This window comes from Dipodomys ordii, unplaced genomic scaffold (genome assembly GCF_000151885.1).
Source record: "Dipodomys ordii isolate 6190 unplaced genomic scaffold, Dord_2.0 Scaffold4, whole genome shotgun sequence".
Taxonomy (NCBI): Eukaryota; Metazoa; Chordata; class Mammalia; order Rodentia; family Heteromyidae; genus Dipodomys; species Dipodomys ordii.
The window spans coordinates 33,910,880-33,928,454 of NW_012267220.1; the positions used below are offsets into that span (position 1 = coordinate 33,910,880).

The 17,575-nt window shown below is 37.2% G+C and overlaps 1 protein-coding gene across 1 annotated transcript in view; it reads left to right on the plus strand.

The window, feature by feature from the left end:
- Positions 1–16,689, plus strand: part of LOC105991669 (disintegrin and metalloproteinase domain-containing protein 5-like) — a 68,558-nt gene extending 51,869 nt beyond the window's left edge. The window contains exons 13-17 of the mRNA XM_013024343.1: positions 3,007–3,205; positions 8,878–8,968; positions 9,636–9,852; positions 15,893–15,979; positions 16,567–16,689. Of these exons, the coding sequence (XP_012879797.1) occupies positions 3,007–3,205; positions 8,878–8,968; positions 9,636–9,852; positions 15,893–15,979; positions 16,567–16,689 (717 nt within the window). The remainder of the gene's footprint in view (positions 1–3,006; positions 3,206–8,877; positions 8,969–9,635; positions 9,853–15,892; positions 15,980–16,566) is intronic.
- The last annotated feature ends 886 nt before the right edge of the window (positions 16,690–17,575 follow it).

Sequence of the window (17,575 nt, forward strand, 5' to 3'; positions counted from 1 at the left end):
TTTTTTTGAAGAACCGACTCTTTGTTTTGTTGATTCTTTCTATAGTTTTTTTGGATTCTAATTCATTTAATTCTGATTTAATTTTAATTATTTCTTTCCATCTACTGTATTGAGAAGAATGAAAGAGAAGAAAAAGTGAAAAGAATGAGAAGAAAAAAAAAGGATCAAATTGTCAGTAGAGCTAAACAAAATAAAATTTTTTAAAAAGAAAAAAAGAAACAAAAGTACACACACATATACCCCTAAAGTAAAAATTATAAGAGGAAGAAAAAAAAAGTTAATGGAAAACAAAAAAAATTTAAGTTAAAAATTAAAAATTAAAAAAAAGTTTTAGAAAAATAATTTATAAAAGGTACAGAAAAAGAGTTCTTTGATTTTTTTTGGGGGGGGGATAAGAAGATCTTGTATCTCCCTTTTGTCTGTAACCAGTCTCTTGTTGGAGTCTCTGGTCTGCTTGTGGTGTTTGGTTTTCCTGTGGCTTGGTTGGTTTCTTAAGTCAGTTTATTTGAGCAGGCAGAAAAATGCCCTGCTTTACCCAGGATTCTGTGATCCTTCTCCCAGGCTAGTTCAATGGGAGGGAGATCTGCTTTGAGTATCACAGAAGAGGGAGATGGCTGTTTCCTCTAGTTTGGAGATGCTGTGATGAGGCTAGGTTCTGGGTAGAGTTGAGGCCTTTCAGCAAACAGAAGCTTCCCCCCTCCCCCCCAAGAAGCTAGCTTCTGAGAAACTCACAGAGCCCAGCATGGAGCCATTTTCAGGGTTTATGTTTACTGAATTTCAATTGATTGTGAAGGCTGCTGTAGGGAGGGGCAGCCTCTGGCTCTGTTTACCCAGTGAAAAAAGCCACTCCTGGGGTTGGCCCACTTTTCCCTAGGGGAGAGCTGAGCCTGGCAGGTCAGATTAGGTTCCTGTGACCTGCTAAATGACTCTTATTTTCTTCCAAGGCCTGAGTTGGAGCTAGCTGTTCAGCCAGGCCTTTGTCAAAGAGTCTTGGTTCCTGGGTTGTCTCTGGTCTGCAAACTGCAGGATAAAGATGTCTGCTCATTATCAGTTCTTGCTGGTGTTGAGTAGAATCTGCTCGCCTGCCGCATCTGGCGCCTTTGTCCTGGACTCTCTGTGTTGCAAGTATGGCGGCTATGGCTGCCACCGCTGCCACCACCGCTACCGCCACCGCAGCCAAGCTGCTGGCAAATGCTCAGATCTGTCTCCTTGCCTGGATTTTCCCTCTTTGGCCTAACTCTCTGTACTGTGATAGCACACTTGGTGTGATTCTCTGGCTTAGGACTGTTCACTGGAACACTAAAACTGCTTTCTATGCAAGGGCTTGTTTAGCCTCCAGCTTCTCCTCCACCATCTTCCCGGAACTCCAAAACTATTTCTTATAAATCAGGTGATACGTACATTTCTTTCCTTTAGCTTTATGCCAGCTGTTGCCTCCGCTCTCGTTCCCTCCCTCCCATCTCTGCCCTTGAGATGTTTAGTTCACTCTCATCAATGTCCAGTGCAGCTGATAGGCCCCTCTACTGTATTTTTTCACCCGCTTTCCACTGATTCTGTGCTCTGCTCCCATCTTCCCTCAGATGTGCATGTGCATACACCATATATTAGGTAAAGAATACAGAATCATCAGAAAATCATAGAATTAATTAAGAAGAGGTCCTTTTCTTATCTTTGGGGTTCTTTTCAATATGCATATTTTATATAAAAATGAAGAGGTGATTGGGTATTACAGTTTGGTGCTTTTCTCTTTTGGTCTCACTATGTGTGGATAACTTGAGTCTTGTTTACTTTGTCACACCTCATTGTGCTTTAAATCTAACATCCACATATCAGGGAGAACATGCACCATTTGTCTCTCTGATCTTGTCTTTACCTTGCTCAACAGGATTTGTTCTTCTTCCATCCATTTCCTTGCGAATGCCATTATTTTATCCTTTCTAATGGCTATGTAAAATTCCATTGTATATAGGTACCACAGTTTTTGGATCTATTCATTTATAATGGGGCATCTGGGTCCTTTCCAAATCTTGGCTATTGTGAACAGTGCAACAATGAACATGGAAGTGCAGGTGTCTGTTGTATACTGGGTCCTGTTGCTCAGGGGTAAATGCCTAGGAGTGGTATGACTAGATCGTAGGGTATGTCTATTTTTAGTTTTCTGAGGAAACTCCAGACTGCTTTCCAGAGTGGTTGTATTAGTGTAACATTCCCACCAGCAATGCAATAGGGGTTCCTCTTTCTCTGCATCTCCACCAGCATTTGTTGTTGTTTGAATTTAGGAGATAGGCCATTGTGACTGGGGTAAGGTGGTATCTCAGGGTTGTTTTTATTTGCATTTCCTTTATGGCTAGGGATGATAAACATTTCCTCTTGTGTTTCTCTGCCATTTTTACCTCCTTTTCTGAGAAGTCTCTCATTGGCTCCCTTGCCAATTTAGTAATTGGTTTGTTAGATTTGGGAGGGATTAGTTTCTTGAGCTCCCTGTATATAATGGATATTAGGCCTTTATTTAATATATTGCTGGTAAATATCCCATTTGTTGAGTCCCATTTTTCCCATTTGTTGAATCTCCAATTTTGTTGTGACTCTGGAACTCTGTTCAGGAAGTTCCTGCCTGTGCCTATAAGTTCAAGTGTCTCTCCTACTCTGTCCTGCAGTAGTTTCAGAGTTTCAGGTTTAATGTTGAGGTCTTCAATCCATTTTGAGTTGATGTTAGTGCAGGTTGACAGGTTGCTATCCTATATATAAATTCTTTAACTCTTCTGTCTTCTGTGGTAGTATGCTTATCTTTTGAGTTTTAGCCTCTCTCAAAATTACTCAATTTTTTTAATGTGCCAGAAATTTAGTCACTCAAATCTCTATGTAATACTTGATAGGTGAGACAATTTTGTTTTTGTGTTATTCTAAGCAACAAGAACAGGTATATTTGAAAATTTATACCTTTAGGAGGAAAAATGCAGCACAATTAATTAATTAATCTTTTATTGTATTTTCTTTCCCTGTTAGATAAAACCAATTAATAACCTTTGTCGGAAAGCAGTTGACCTAGAGTGTGATTTTGATGAATATTGTAATGGGAACCAATCAGAATGTATGCCTGACACTTTTGTACGCAATGGACACTACTGTGGTAACAATGAAGCCTTATGCTTTAATGGAGCTTGTCGAAATTTTGATGAACAGTGTAAAAGATTACTTGGAGAAGGTAATAAACATAATTTTCTTCTAATTACTCCACATTCTATAATTTTTAGGGTAAAAATACCAACTCAATGTGAAGGACTAACAGCTTGCCTAGTGTATATTAGTGTTAAAGGAAACCAACTGTGGCTCAAGTGGTAGAGTACTAAGACTTGGGCAACAAAACTTAGGGACAGCACCCAGATCCTGAGTTCAAGCCCTAGGACTGGCACACACACACAATCACCCCAAAATTAAAACAAAATAACAACAACAAAGCAATCCTTAAATTTATATACGAATATATATATATATATATTTATATATATAATTTTTTTAAAATTACACCACTGAAGGAAAGCCTTCTCACGGGATATTGGCTTTTTCAAACATGTTTCTGTTTTAATATCTAAAGTTAACAATAGAAAAATGACAAGTAATAGAACCTTAAGATGCTCTTGATTCTTAAATACTGGGAGTTTTTTGATCTGGTTTCTATTGTAGGATCCAGTTGTCATTAAAAAGGACAAAAATTATTTCTAGCTTGCTAGTTTTCTTAGTCCCTTTGAAAATATTCAGCACAACGTTGAGATTTTCAGATTCTTGCCTTTGTTTATTCTTTGTTGCAATATCTCCTATTTGAGATTTTCACACAAAAATTAAGAAGAGAACTAGTTTAGATTTCTAAATTAAGAAATAAATGGATGAATTGCCACATAGGTCCACGGCCCTGAATGGTAGGTTGTTACCAAAATAATGATGAAATTCAGAATTTCAGAGCAAACTTTTTTAATGTCTCTTTGGAATATTCTTTATGGGGTCTTAGGTACGTTTTAGGCTATCACTTAAATTTCCACTGGTCACCATCTATGCTAAAATATCAGATAATTATTAAAGCATTTAACCGGTAGTTTCCTTGGGAGATCTGGAGAAAACTGTAATATGCATAAGAATTTGAGAAAGAGAGGAAAGGAAATAGCACAATAGATGACAGAATGGAAGCATGATGAGGAAGGTTGGTAGCACAAGTAGGTAAGTTTCCTAGAGGTTTCTTTTCACATTTTGTTAGAAAAGCTTTGAGGAATGTGATGGTGTTGGGAGGTTCTGAAGACAGGATAACAATGTTCACAACTGGATCTTGAATGTTTGCTAGTTTTCCTCCCCTGGGTTCTTAAATACTTTTTTAGATCCAATAACTATTTTGGCAGGCCAAAAGTTCCCTATTATGGCAGTGGTGAACTTGCCCTCATCAACTAGGTAAGCTAAAAATTAGGCTGAACATAAAAGGCTATAGCAAAAATTCTATTAGGTTTGGGCTGTAGATCAATATGAACATAAAATGTCATTATAGAGTCTGTGAGATTTGTGAAAGAGCACCTGTATATTGATTATTTTCCTCAACACCAAAAAAATTGCCATTCCAGAAACAGTCTTAGACTATGGAGATGTGATAGGAAGGCTCTCTATGTTAAAGTGCCGATGATTTAAAGCAAACAGACAAAAATACAATAAAACAAGCCAAAGAATCTCTTCCTTAAGGTTTCTGAATAACAGTACAAAGGACTGCCTTACACATTTCTGTTCAAGGCTAGATAAAAGGCAATGACTTATAATAATATTTGTGTCACTGCTGGTCCTTGTTCTGCCCTGAGGCTGCTCTGCCCGTGCAACTGTGACCAAAGTGGCGCCAGGGGCACTGCTATGGATCCTGGAGAATCAGGAGGTTGGGACCAATGTGTACAACCCACACTGGACAGAGTGGATGCCACCAGCTGGTCCAAGGGGAAGCTCTGAGCTCCTGGTGGGCATGGTGGTGGAGAACAAGGCTGGTAGATGTGAGATTGTCGAGCTGATGGAGGTGGAGGGTGAGACTTCTTGTAGCAGCTGCAAAGGAAAGCTGTTTTCTTCTCTTAGTGGAACATTCAGCTGGGCTGAAAAGGTACAACTACTGTATCTATGTAAAGCACTGAGGGAGTGCTTGCAATACAACAGGAATGATTTTTATCAATGAAAGCTGTGACAACTCAAGATGACAGTTAAAAGGAAACAGTGAGAGTACCTTGCAGATTCAGGCCTCATATCCGGTGGCTTTCAGTGTGATGGTTCCTACTGTGGCTATACACAAGATGAAACTGACACAGCAGTAGATTTCATTGTGAAAGAGTTGGTGCAAAAATCTCTCAAATTTCCTGCTGTGTTGGCAGCTGAAAAGGGAGGGAAATTCTAAATATTTCATGGTAACATCACTGGTGAATATATAGAACTGTCAACAAATCTAAAGGTCATCACGAAATGAAAATGCAGGAACTGGCCAGAAGAACACTATAGAATGAGTGAACTGAGTTTTGTACCTACTTTAGGACAGATGGAATTACAGTTAGATGGTAAAGGAGTTCCTGTCTGTAAAGAAGAAAATATGCAACCCTGGTGGTGTAAACACCATTTTGAGGAAATAAATGTTTACTACATCTGACCACCTTAAGTAGTTGAATTAGGCTTTATAAGGCTATTGCTTTTTGTAAGTTGTCATGTTCACCTCTTTCTTAAAAAACAAAGCCACTGCAATTTATTTTGTATTGCATGAGATCCACGAACCTATAATTAGTGTCTACATTGAGCTAAAACTAGTAAGTAACCTCAGATTAAGTACTAATTTCACTTTCCATAGATGTTCCTCTCAAAGTAGATCAATTCTGTGTATTCAAATAGTTGAAGTTTCTCAAGCTAAATTTTGTCCTAGTAAGCTTACTTTCAGCTGTAGTTTAAGCTCAATAAGACAAAGAAGAAATGGCTTATATACTATTATTTTATGTCAGGGCTTTAAAAGGTGTGTTAGGTCTAGTGACATGCTTCATTCAAAAGCATGTTGAAATGAGACTCAGTGGCTGAATTCCATGCTCCTCTGAGATGGAGTGGGTTGAGACATTTATGAGTAAGTTGCTTTTATGGACAGCCACTAATACTTGTACTGAAACAGACAAATGCTTCTTCCCCTGTTCAATTACCTCATTACTTTAATCTGAGAAGACTGAAGCAATGTATGTAAACAAATGAAAAGTCATCACATCAGTTTGAGTGGACAGAATAGCAGTCAGTCATGCCAAAGAAAGAAAACAATTATTTAAAAAATATTTAATAAAGGCTTGGAATGTGGCTTTGTGGTAGAGTGCTTGCCTAGCATGCATGAAGCCCTGGGTTTGATTCCTCAGCACCACATAAACAGAAAAAGCCACAAATGGTGCTCAAGTGGTAGAGTGCTAGCATTGAGCAAAGAGAGGCTCAGGGACAGTGCCCAGGTCCTGAGTTCAAGCTCCAAAACTGGCAAAAAAGTATTTAATAACTTCCACATGTCATATAGAAAAAGCATTTAATATGCAAGACAATTAAAGAATGTTGAATTCTACATGGGAAAAGTACCTTGTCATTTACAAAGGATAACAGCAGATCTCTTGAGACTTAATAGAAGAAGGGTATAAAATGTGGTTTTTCAAGGCCTGAAAGAAAATAAGTGCCAGTCTAAGTTACTGTAGCCAGTAAAGCTATCTGTTATAACTGAGGAAGTATAAAAAAAATTTAAAAAGAAAACAATTTACAATCACTAAACCAGTACTGCAAAAGATATTTCAAGGAATCTTAAACAGACAAGAGAAAGATAAACACAACAATGAAAATAAGGCAAAGGAAAAAATTAACAAATGATATGAAAAAAAATATCAAGCCAGGCGCCTGTGGCTCATGCCTATAATCATCTCTCTAAAAGCCTCTAAATTAAAGACAGAACCAAAGCCCACCTCTGGAATCAGGGGAGAAAATCCCCACCAGGAAAGGGTGTGTCAGGATGGCAAGGATTGAGTGACAGAAGGTCAAGGCAACAAAGCTGCAATAACCTGCCATTGTGAGCCTCAGAGCTTGAGCTGAAAATTGTGGGACACTCCATATTTGGTTATTTATCCTCCTGATCAAGCAGCTTGCTCTGGGCTCTCTGACCAAGGACTGCTATGAAATGATATACATTCAGTCTAACTGGGAACCAACTGGATCAAAAAGGGCTGGCCCTGTGTATGTCGTGTAGAAAATCAGGAGTATTAAACAAATGAGCTATCTTCTAAACTTGTAGTATTCTGTTCATTATGGATGCCCCTTGCATGATGACATGAAGACGTTTTTACTTTAATTATTGAGTGATTGTTCCTCCTCTCTTAAATATTATGTCACCATCTCGATCCTGACTTAGATGATAGTTTGGGAAAAAGGGAATGAGAAATTAAATTTGATTTATGCAAAACAATGTGTTGATAGGAGTAAAGCAAAAAGAAATACATCATAAATCATGTGAGATCAAGGGTAGATTGTTTCAGAAATTACAGTTGTTGATGCTGGTGGACTGCATTCAAATCTACGTGGACCTCTTTTATAGCATCCTGTGTATGTACAGATAGTGAGCTTCTGGGGTCAACATTTATACCTAAGGCCCTCTAACTGTGAGAATCTTTGAAGTCATTGAAGAGGAGTCCTTGGTTGGTTAACAATGCTAACAACAAAAAGATCTTCATTTGTGTGTGTGTGTGTGTGTGTGTGTGTGTGTATATGTGTGTTGTATACTAGTCTTGGGGATTTAACTCAGGGATTGAACTCAGGGCCTAGGCACTGTCCCTGAGCTCTTTTTTTACTCAAAGCTGGTGCTCTATCACTTGAACCACAGCTCCACTTCCATCTTTTTGGTGGTTAATTGGACTTCCATGCCTGGTCTGGCATCAAACCATGATCTTCAGATCTCAGCCTCCTGAGTAGGTAGAACTGCAGGTTTGACCGACCAGCACCTGGCAAGATTTTCATTCTTATTCTAAATGATGAACATGAGCATTAAAACAATCCTTAAACCTTGCTGGAATGATGGAGCAGTAATTATATTTGAAATTTTCTTGATTTAAAACTAGATACACTATATCCAAGAATTGAAGCTGATTAGTCTTTTTTTGGGGGGGCGGGTGTTTGTCTTGTGCCTTGAATTCAGGGCCTGGGCACTGTCCATAAGCTTTCTTTGCACAAGGCTAGTGTTGTACCACTTGAGCCACAGCTCTTGCTTTAGCTTTTTGGTGGCTAATTAAAGATAAGAACCTCATGGACTTCCTTGCCTGGGCTGACTTTAAACCACAGTCCTTAGATCTCAGCCTACAGAGTAGCTAGGATTATAGCCATAAACCATAGCTATCCAGTTGTGGCAGATGGATTTGAAAATTCAGCATTCCTTACTTAGAGATGGTTAGGATGCTGGAAAACACAGGGATGGACTATAGAAGGTTACAAAGAGAGTTAAATCAAAAGTTATTTGATTTGGTTAAAAGTAATAAAATAAAGCATGGTGCTCTAGATACTATTTCTTTACCAATAAGAAAACACTAGACTATCACATTAGATAGGGAACTAAGACAGAGGGAACAATTTAGGAGAAACAGAGGGCTGCAGCTGCCAGTTTTCCTTAAAATACAAACACATCCTAATACGGTTGCTATTTAATTGTGTTTGATACAGAACAAAGCATTCCAGGCTTAGATTGAGGACCTCTCTGAAAATTCTTCTTTGTAACTTTGATAGAGATCATGTTATTTCTTCATAGGCTGGCTCAATAATTTTTGTGATATAGTTTGAGTTCTGCAATGTATATTTAATTTATTGTTTTGTTATCCTTGTTTTTAGATGCTAAAGGTGCTACCTTTGCTTGTTATGATGAAATGAATTCCAGAGGAGATAGATTTGGAAACTGTGGCTCTTCATTTTGTGCCTTTCAGTATGTAGTTAGAAATTGTAATTATTTGGAATGTGGGTTACTTATTTCTAAAATCCTGGAATAATATATTCTGTTAATAGTAACATATTTTCCAAGGTTTTCTTTTATTCCAGGATTTGAGCACAGCAGTATTATTTTCAGTATGTTCATTGTTTATAATGTTAAAGCAAGAAAGACCATAAAAAGATCTCCAAGATTGTGATGAGCTACATATTGTTAGGCCTCATACATTTGACATATACATATATATGCATACATATTGTGTGTCTGTAGTAAGAATTGTCTCATTGAAGTTTAATGGTTATTTGCTCGAATTTCAGTAGCTAGCATACAGGGCAGAAAGGGGATGTCAAATCCGAGAAGTCATGCATTCCCCACTTGCTAAATCATCTTCAACAACAAAAAGTCATATTGTAAGTGCTAAAAATATTTTATTGAGAGAAAAACTACTGAAATGTAGATTTAAATTTGTGAAACATTCTTTTGAACTCACTGTCTACTATGTGAGCCAAGAATGAACTATATTTACACATTAGGTGGGGCACTAAGAAAGTACACAATGTAGAGGAATGAGAACTGCTAATTGTCATAATGATACAGATCAAAGTTATCAGCTGTAATGTTATTTCAGTAAAGGATAAGACAACGATTTTCCTTATACTTGCAGAAATGTGTTATGTGGAAAATTAGTTTGTTTATGGCCACACAAGAGGTTACTAATGCGAGTCAATTACTCAGTGGTTTACGCACATGTGCGAGAAGATGTCTGTGTGTCTGTGTTTAAACCCTCTCCAAAACAAGCAGGCACCGTCACGAGAGTTTCTTCTCCTGGACAAAGAGATGATACATTTGTAGAAGATGGCAGTATCTGTGGACCTGATATGGTAAATAGAATTACAAAAATTCATGCTTCAAAATTATTTTTTATGAATATAGTCATTTTACAATATATCAATCAACCAGTAGCTTTTCCCCCAACCTTTTATTGTGGTAAGATACACATAACAAAAATTCTCCATCTTAATCATCTTACAATATAATTCAGTGGTATTAAACAGATTCAGAATGTACAGCCACCCGCTCACCACCACCATGAGTCTCGTTAATTCTTGACATCTTGTAAAACTGAATCTCTCTCCATGAGACCACAGTGCCCCAATTCCCTGACAACCACCATAAACGTTGTTTCCAGGTACCACACATAGGTGGAATTATTCAGTATTCATCTTTCTGACTTAGTTCACTTAACTAGAGCCCTTAAGGACCATGTATATTGTAGTGTAAGTTAAACTTTCCTTTTTTGTGTGTGCTGGTCCTGGGCTCCTCTAGACTACTTCTTGAGTAGAACCATCACTGTATTCTCTGCTTTTTTGACTGTAGCTTATTTAGATTTCACTTACGATCAAGATCAGAATATAGGCCAGGCACTGGTGGCTCATGCCTGTAATCTTAGTTACTCAAGAGGCTGAAATCTGAAGATCGCGATTCAAAGCCAGCCGGGACAGGAAAGTCTGTGAGACTCTTATCTCCAATAAACCACTGAAAAACTGGAAGTGGCACTGTGACTCAAATGGTAGAGCACTAGCCTTGAGCTTAAGAGCTGAGGGACAGTGCCCAAGCCCAGAGTTCAAGCCCCAGGACTGATTAAAAAAAAATCAGAATATATTTGTCTTTTTAATTCTTGGCTTATTTTATTTAACATAATGTACTTCAAATTTATTCATGTTGTCACAATTGACAGAATTTTCTTCTTTAAAGCTGCTAATGGTTCCTTGTATTCTGCATTTTCTTTCTCTACTCATCCATTGATTGGTATTTAGATTTTTTTTTTTAAATCTTGGCTATTGTGCAGAAAACAGCAGTATTCATGAAGGGCATGCAGATCTTTTTTTTTTTTAGCATGTTGATTGCAATTTCTTTATACTCTGAAATGGAATTACTATATCACATGGTAGTTTTATTTTAAAAGCTATGCCATATACTCTATTGCTTGTATTAATTTGTACATCCATGAGCAGTGTGCAACAGTTCCTTTTACTCCTCGTTTTTGTTGAAGAGTACCTCCACATATATCATTGTGGTCTTAATTTGTCTGTTTTTGATTTTATGACCATGTTTTTGGGCTCATATCTAAGAAACCATTTGTCAAGGCCCAACTCATGTAACTTTCACCCTTCTGGAAGCTTTAGAATTTTCCCAGGTTTTCTTTTATTACAGGATTTGAGCAGCACAGTATTATTTTCAATATATTCATTGTCTATAATGTTAAAGCTAGGAATGTGGCTTAGTGGTAGAATGCTTGCCTAGCATGCATGGGGCCTTGCCTGGGTTCGATTCCCCAATACCAAATAAACAGAAAAAGCCAGAAGTGGCACTGTGGCTCAAATGGTAGAGTGTTAGCCTTGAGCAAAAGAAGCTCAGGGACAGTGCCCAGGCCCTGGGTTCAAAAGTCCCAGGACTGGCAAGAAAAAAAAAGAAAAAAAGAATTTCCCATCTTTTGTTTGAGTTTGTCATTCATTGACTTTTGTACATGAGGTGAATTGATTTTTGCACATGATATAATGGCCCAATTTTGTCCTTTTGCTTGTGACTGTCTATATATCCCAATATTATATATTGAAGAGAATAATCTTAACCCATTGTGTACTCATCACCTTTTCAAAAGTCTATTAATTATATATACATTACTTTTGCTCTGGAGTCCTCTTCCTTTTATAATTTATTTTCAGTAGCTTTTTTGTTCAGGGATTCTCAAACCATGACCCTCCTATATTCACCTCATAAACAGCTGGTATTATACATGTGTATACTACATCAGCCTTAATGTTGTTTTCATTTGCATTTCCTTGATGGCTAAGGATGTTGAACATTTCCTCATGTAGTTATTATTGGCCATTTGCCCTTTTAAATTTGAAAAGTGTCTTCAGTCCCATTGCCCTTTTAGTGACTGGATTCTTTTCCCTTTCATTATTCAATATTTTTGAATTCTTTCATGTATTCTGGCTATAAATCCCCTGTTGCATAAATACCTGGGAGATCCTCTTTTTTCCCATTCTGCATGCTGTTTTTTCACTCTGTTCATTTCTTTTTCTGTGCAGAACTTTTAAATTCTAGGCAATTCCATTTTCCAGTTCTTGCTATTATTTACAGAGCTAGTAGAGTCTTACAGATATATCTTAAAGTGTTTTCCTCTCATAGTTTAAAAGTTCCACTCTTTGGTCCATTTTTAGCTGATTTTTATATAGGGTGAAACGTAGAAATCTAGTTTCAGTCTTCTCCATGTAGGTTTCTGGTATCCCTTGTTAAAGGGGCTATCTTTTTTTTTTCTTTCAAATGTATGGTTTTGTTACCTTTGTCAATAGTAGATGATGGGGTTTGATTAGGTTCATTTCTAGTTCTTCCATTGGTCTTTGTGTCTGTTTTTGTGCCATACCCTGCTGTTTTTGTTACAATGGCTCTGCAGTATCATCATTTGCAGTCTGGTATTATGATACCTCCATCACTGCTCTTTATGTTCGGATAGCTTTGGATATTTGGGATTTCTTGTGCCTCCAGAAGAATTTTAGGATTGCTTGTTCTATTCCTATAAAAATGTAATTGGTGACTTTTTCACTTCTTTCCAGCAAAAGTTAGTATACATTCAAATGAAAGACTAAAATATATGTAGGAAAAAATCAGAGTAAAATTTTAAATTGAATGTAATGAATAGAAATGGGTATTTAAATTTTAATTTTAAGGTTTTTTTCCTTAGTTTGTAAAACTAGGCTATATTAGTTATGCAAGAGGGTTCTCAAAGGCACTTTTAGTTTCTTTCACCTTTTTTACATTTTAAATAAACTTGTACTCTCCATTTTAAGTCCATTTATAGTCTCCATTTTAAGTTTTTATTATTGGCTTAGCATGAACTGTACAAAGAGGTTTCACTGTGGTATTTACAGCATGTATATAATAAACTTTGAGCAAGTTACCCCTATATATACATATATATTATTTTTTCTTAATCATCTTCCCTCTCCTATCTCCTTTTTAATGGGTCATAAGATAGACCCATTTTTAGTTTTTTTTGGTGAAACTCCACACTGATTCCCATAGCAATCAGTAGTATATAAGGGTTCCTTTCCTCCCACATCTTCACCATTATTATTTTTCTTCTTCTTCTTCCTCCTCCTCCTCCTCTTCTTCTTCTTCTTCTTCCTCCTCCTTCTCCCCTCCCCCTCCTCCTCTTTCTCTCCTCCTCCTCCTCCCCCTCTTCTTCCTCCCTCTCCTCTTCTTCCTCCTCTTCCTTCTCCCCCTTCTCCCCTTCCCCCTCTCCTGCTCCTGCTCCCCCCTCCTCCTCCTCCCCCCCCCCCCCTCCCCTTCTTCCCCCCTCCCCCTTCCTCCTCCTCCCGGTGGCCCCCCCTCTTTGTTGCTGTTTTTCTCCCCCACCCTCTCTTTCTCTGTGCCAATCCGGGGCTTGAATTCACGGCCTGAGCCTTTTTGCTGAAGGCTGGTACTCTACAACTTGAGCCATAGCTCCATTTATAGCTTTTTTTTTTCTGACTAATTGGAAAAAAGAATCTCATTGACTTTCTTGCCTAAACTGGTTTCAAACATGATCTTCAGATCTCAGCCTCCTTAGTAGCTAGCTCACAGGTGTAAACCAGTGGCATATACACATTTGTTTTCTTAATGGCTGCCATTCTGACTGGAATGAGGTGGAGTCCTAGTATGGTTTTAACTTGCAATTTCTTTTATGGATAGGCATATTTAACCTTTCTTTGTTTACTTACAAGCCAGTTGTATTCCTTTTACTGAGAACTGTCCAGTTCATTTGCCCACTTATTAATTAAATTGTTTGTTCTTTTATTGTTTATTTTTGAGCTATATGTATATTCTGGATGTTAATCACTTTTCCCATTGAATAGTTGGTAAAGACTTTCTCCTATTCTGGGGTTACATACTGAGAGAAAACCACCACGCCTGCCTTGTGTGTGAAGATGGGATATCACTAACTTTTGTTTGGGCTAGTTTTGAACCACATCCCTCTGGAGTTGTGTCTCCCATGTACTGGTATTATAAGCATGAACTACCATACTTAGCACAAATTTGACTTTGGAAGTTGAATCTTCTTAGGTATTTCAGTTAAAACTATTAACATCAAGACACACACACACACACACACACACACACACACACACACACATGCTGTTACTCATTTAGCCTGTTATTGGGCAGTAGGTTGTTAAAGCTGATTAAAAATACTTTGGTATTTAGAGGCATTTGGAAAAAGAATATTGGGTTACAATTGCTGGGGTCAGTGAAAAAACTGTTAATGTCTGTCCTGTCTTATAATTCAGGGTTATCTTTTCATTAGGATCAAAATCATTTCTGTATCTGCCAGGCAAACTGCATTTCAACATTTCACAGCAAGTAGAGTCTTCTCAGTGGTAACTAGCAAGTAAAACGAAATCATGTTCCATAGGATTATGAAATATTTAGTGAGTCTAAAGAATCTTTAAATTTGACATTGAAGAAGCACATTGAAGAAGCACATTCAATTTTTGTATTTACAAGTCATACAGCATTCCATTAATATGTTATTAGTGCTTTCAACACCTTTTAAAAATTATCTCAAGTATTTATTCCAGATACAGAAAGCTAACATGCTATAATTACATGGTTAAGACAAGTTTTTAAATATGATTTCTCATGTTAGCTGCTAGTCATTAAAACTCAGGTTGTGAAAAACTTCATATATTTGAGTTGTAGAGATGTTCAACATTTATTTACTTATTTTTGTGCCTTTGTAGGGTTTGAACTCAGGGCCTGTTCATTGCCCCTGAGCTTTAGCTTTTTTTTTTTCCTTCAAGGCTAGTACTCTATTACCAGAGCCACAGCTTCATGGAGTTTTGGTACTGCCTGGACTTGCTCCGAACCATGATCCTCAGATCTTAACCTCTTGAGTAGCTAGGATTATAGGCATGAGCCACCAATACACAGCTCAACATATTTAATGATGCATAACTATACTGAGGAAATATTTTAAGTGAAAACAATTATGTCCAGTATGATCTCAAATTTCCATATAAAATAGAAATAGGCTAGCATGAATTCCAAAATGTTAATAGTAATTATCTGCTTGTTGTGCTGCTTTTCTATTTTTCTCACTTTCTCCACATTCATAGAACTATTGGGAAAGGAACTAAATAAGTCCACATTTGTGTCCATGCCAACTTTTTTAAACAGTAATATTATCTTTCAATAATTTATGCAGATTATTTGATGTTCTGAAATATGTAGTAAGTGTTTTCCCTGTATGAATGAATAAATTTTCAGAAAAGATCTGAAGATCTCTTATGAATAATAGTTCTGAATAAGATTTGTGGTCAAGCACTTTTATTTGTTTTGACAATCATATTTTTATATATCTTACCATTGGAATTTTTCCTTGTCCTGTCACCTCCTATAATTGTCTGATAGCCTTCTTTCTCTTTTTTTTTCATATGAAATAGCCATCCTCTTGTCTTTTGGTATTAAGACTTCCCCCTCTTACCTTTCAGTTCTCCACCTTGCTGTGCATGGCACTGTTGTCAGTCTCCCTTGGGCTGTTGATAACAGTGATCTCTGGTGGAGACCACTTCTTTCAGGGCTCTTCAGATAATTAATGTGAGGCCATAGATTCATCAGTTGATGTCTCCAACGATTTATCTTTCCAAAACAGTTTCTAATGCTAGACTTAAGAATATAAAACTACCAGCTCCTTACATAATGATGACAATCTGAAGATATATTAGTTATTTCTGGGGAGTCTCATAGATTTTGATGCCAATTCTGGATAATATGAATTCTGAGATTCTTTCTCTTAAAATTCCTTACATGCTATCTCTGCAATAAACCTGTTTGCCTGACTCCATTTTGTTTTTATTTCTTTTTGCTTTGCCTTAGTATTGTGACAAAATGGTATGTAAAGAAGTGCGATATCTTATAAACTATCAAAAGTGTAACGTTACTAGAGATTGCAATGACCGTGGGGTAAGTCACAATAGTGTTCATTTCAACAATACTTTTAACACTGTAATGAGCAATTGGGAGATTTAAAAAAATATTTGCATTTTAGTCACCATTATATTTTGTGGTATCTTTTAACAATCTATAATATAAAGGGAAAACATTTCAAATGATAATGTGTAATAGATGTGTATAAAATTTCCTATATATGTGGGGTGGATGTGCTATAAGGACAGATGGCCTTGTGTTGTTATCATGGAAGGAAAGTATTTCTATTTTTACACAGAGAAGACACTATAAAAAGTAATTAGAATGCTAGTCTTGCTAGTTTATTTACACTCTGAACTGTTGTGGGAAATGAGTAGGAATTGTGGCCAATTATTGGAAATTGTAAGGTATTTGAATCTGGCTATAATAAGGATTAGAGTGGATTTGGCAATGGAAACTTTCTTTAGGAAGTTTCCATACTTTGTATGGAAATTTCAAGTAGAAATTGAGTGAGTTTGTCTAACAATCTCTAAAATGAGATGCTTTGTGGGAAAAGTATAGACTCCAAGGACCGATAAGAAGCTCTCTCTCTACAAAGACTCTTCTACTTTTTTTTATTCCAGCTGTGCAACAACTTTGACCACTGCCACTGTTCTGAAGGATATACCCCTCCAGAATGCAAGCCAATGAGAGGAGGGTTTGGAAGTATTGATGATGGTCACAAAATCACAACTAAAATAGGTTAGTGACCTTACAATGGCATTGATTAAATATGACATGCAAGAAAAGGAATTGTAGGTTTGAGACTAGATTGAAAACGACTCTGCCAACAAAACTGTTATTTTATTTGTGAGGTTAAAAATGACACACCTGACCACATAGGTTTGTATTGTCAAAGAAAAAGTATATCCAGTATCAGGCAATTTTAAAAGTAGGAATCTCATTATATATAATTTGAGTATTACTTGGAATTGTCTCAAATATTCCTAGTGCAAAATAGCATCACTATTCATTATATTGATGGCCTTGAAATCTTCCAGACTTCATGGTTGTTTTGGAGCTATTAGGTTATCTTTGAAATTTTCCATTTTGCATCCTACCTTGGCTACTCTGAGTAGTTTCTTTAAATTAAACAGATATGAATGTAATGGAATAACTAGAGGACATCCCCTGGTTCTTTAAGGTGTTGAGTCTACTCAAAATAGCTAGGAAGGAATAGTGTGCTCACAGCTGAAATCCTAGCTACTCAGGAGGCTGAGATCGGAGGATTGCAGTTTGAAGCTAACCAGGGTAGGAAAACCCTTGAGACTCCAATTAAGCACCATGAAGCTGTGGCTAAACTGCTAGAGTCTTGAGCAAAGAAGCTCAGGGAGAGTGCCTGATAAGTAAGTAAATAAGAAAGAAAGTAGGAGGGCTGGCAATGTGGCTTAGTGGTAGAGTGCTTACCTAGTATGCATGAAGCCCTGGGTTTGATCCTCAGCACTACATAAACAGAAAAATCTGGAAGAGGCACTGTGGCACAAGTGGTAGAGTACTAGCCTTGAGCAAAAGAAGCTCAGGGATAGTGCCCAGTCCTGAGTTCAAAAGCCCCAGCACTGGCAAAAGGTAAAAAAATGTAAGTAACGTATAGGA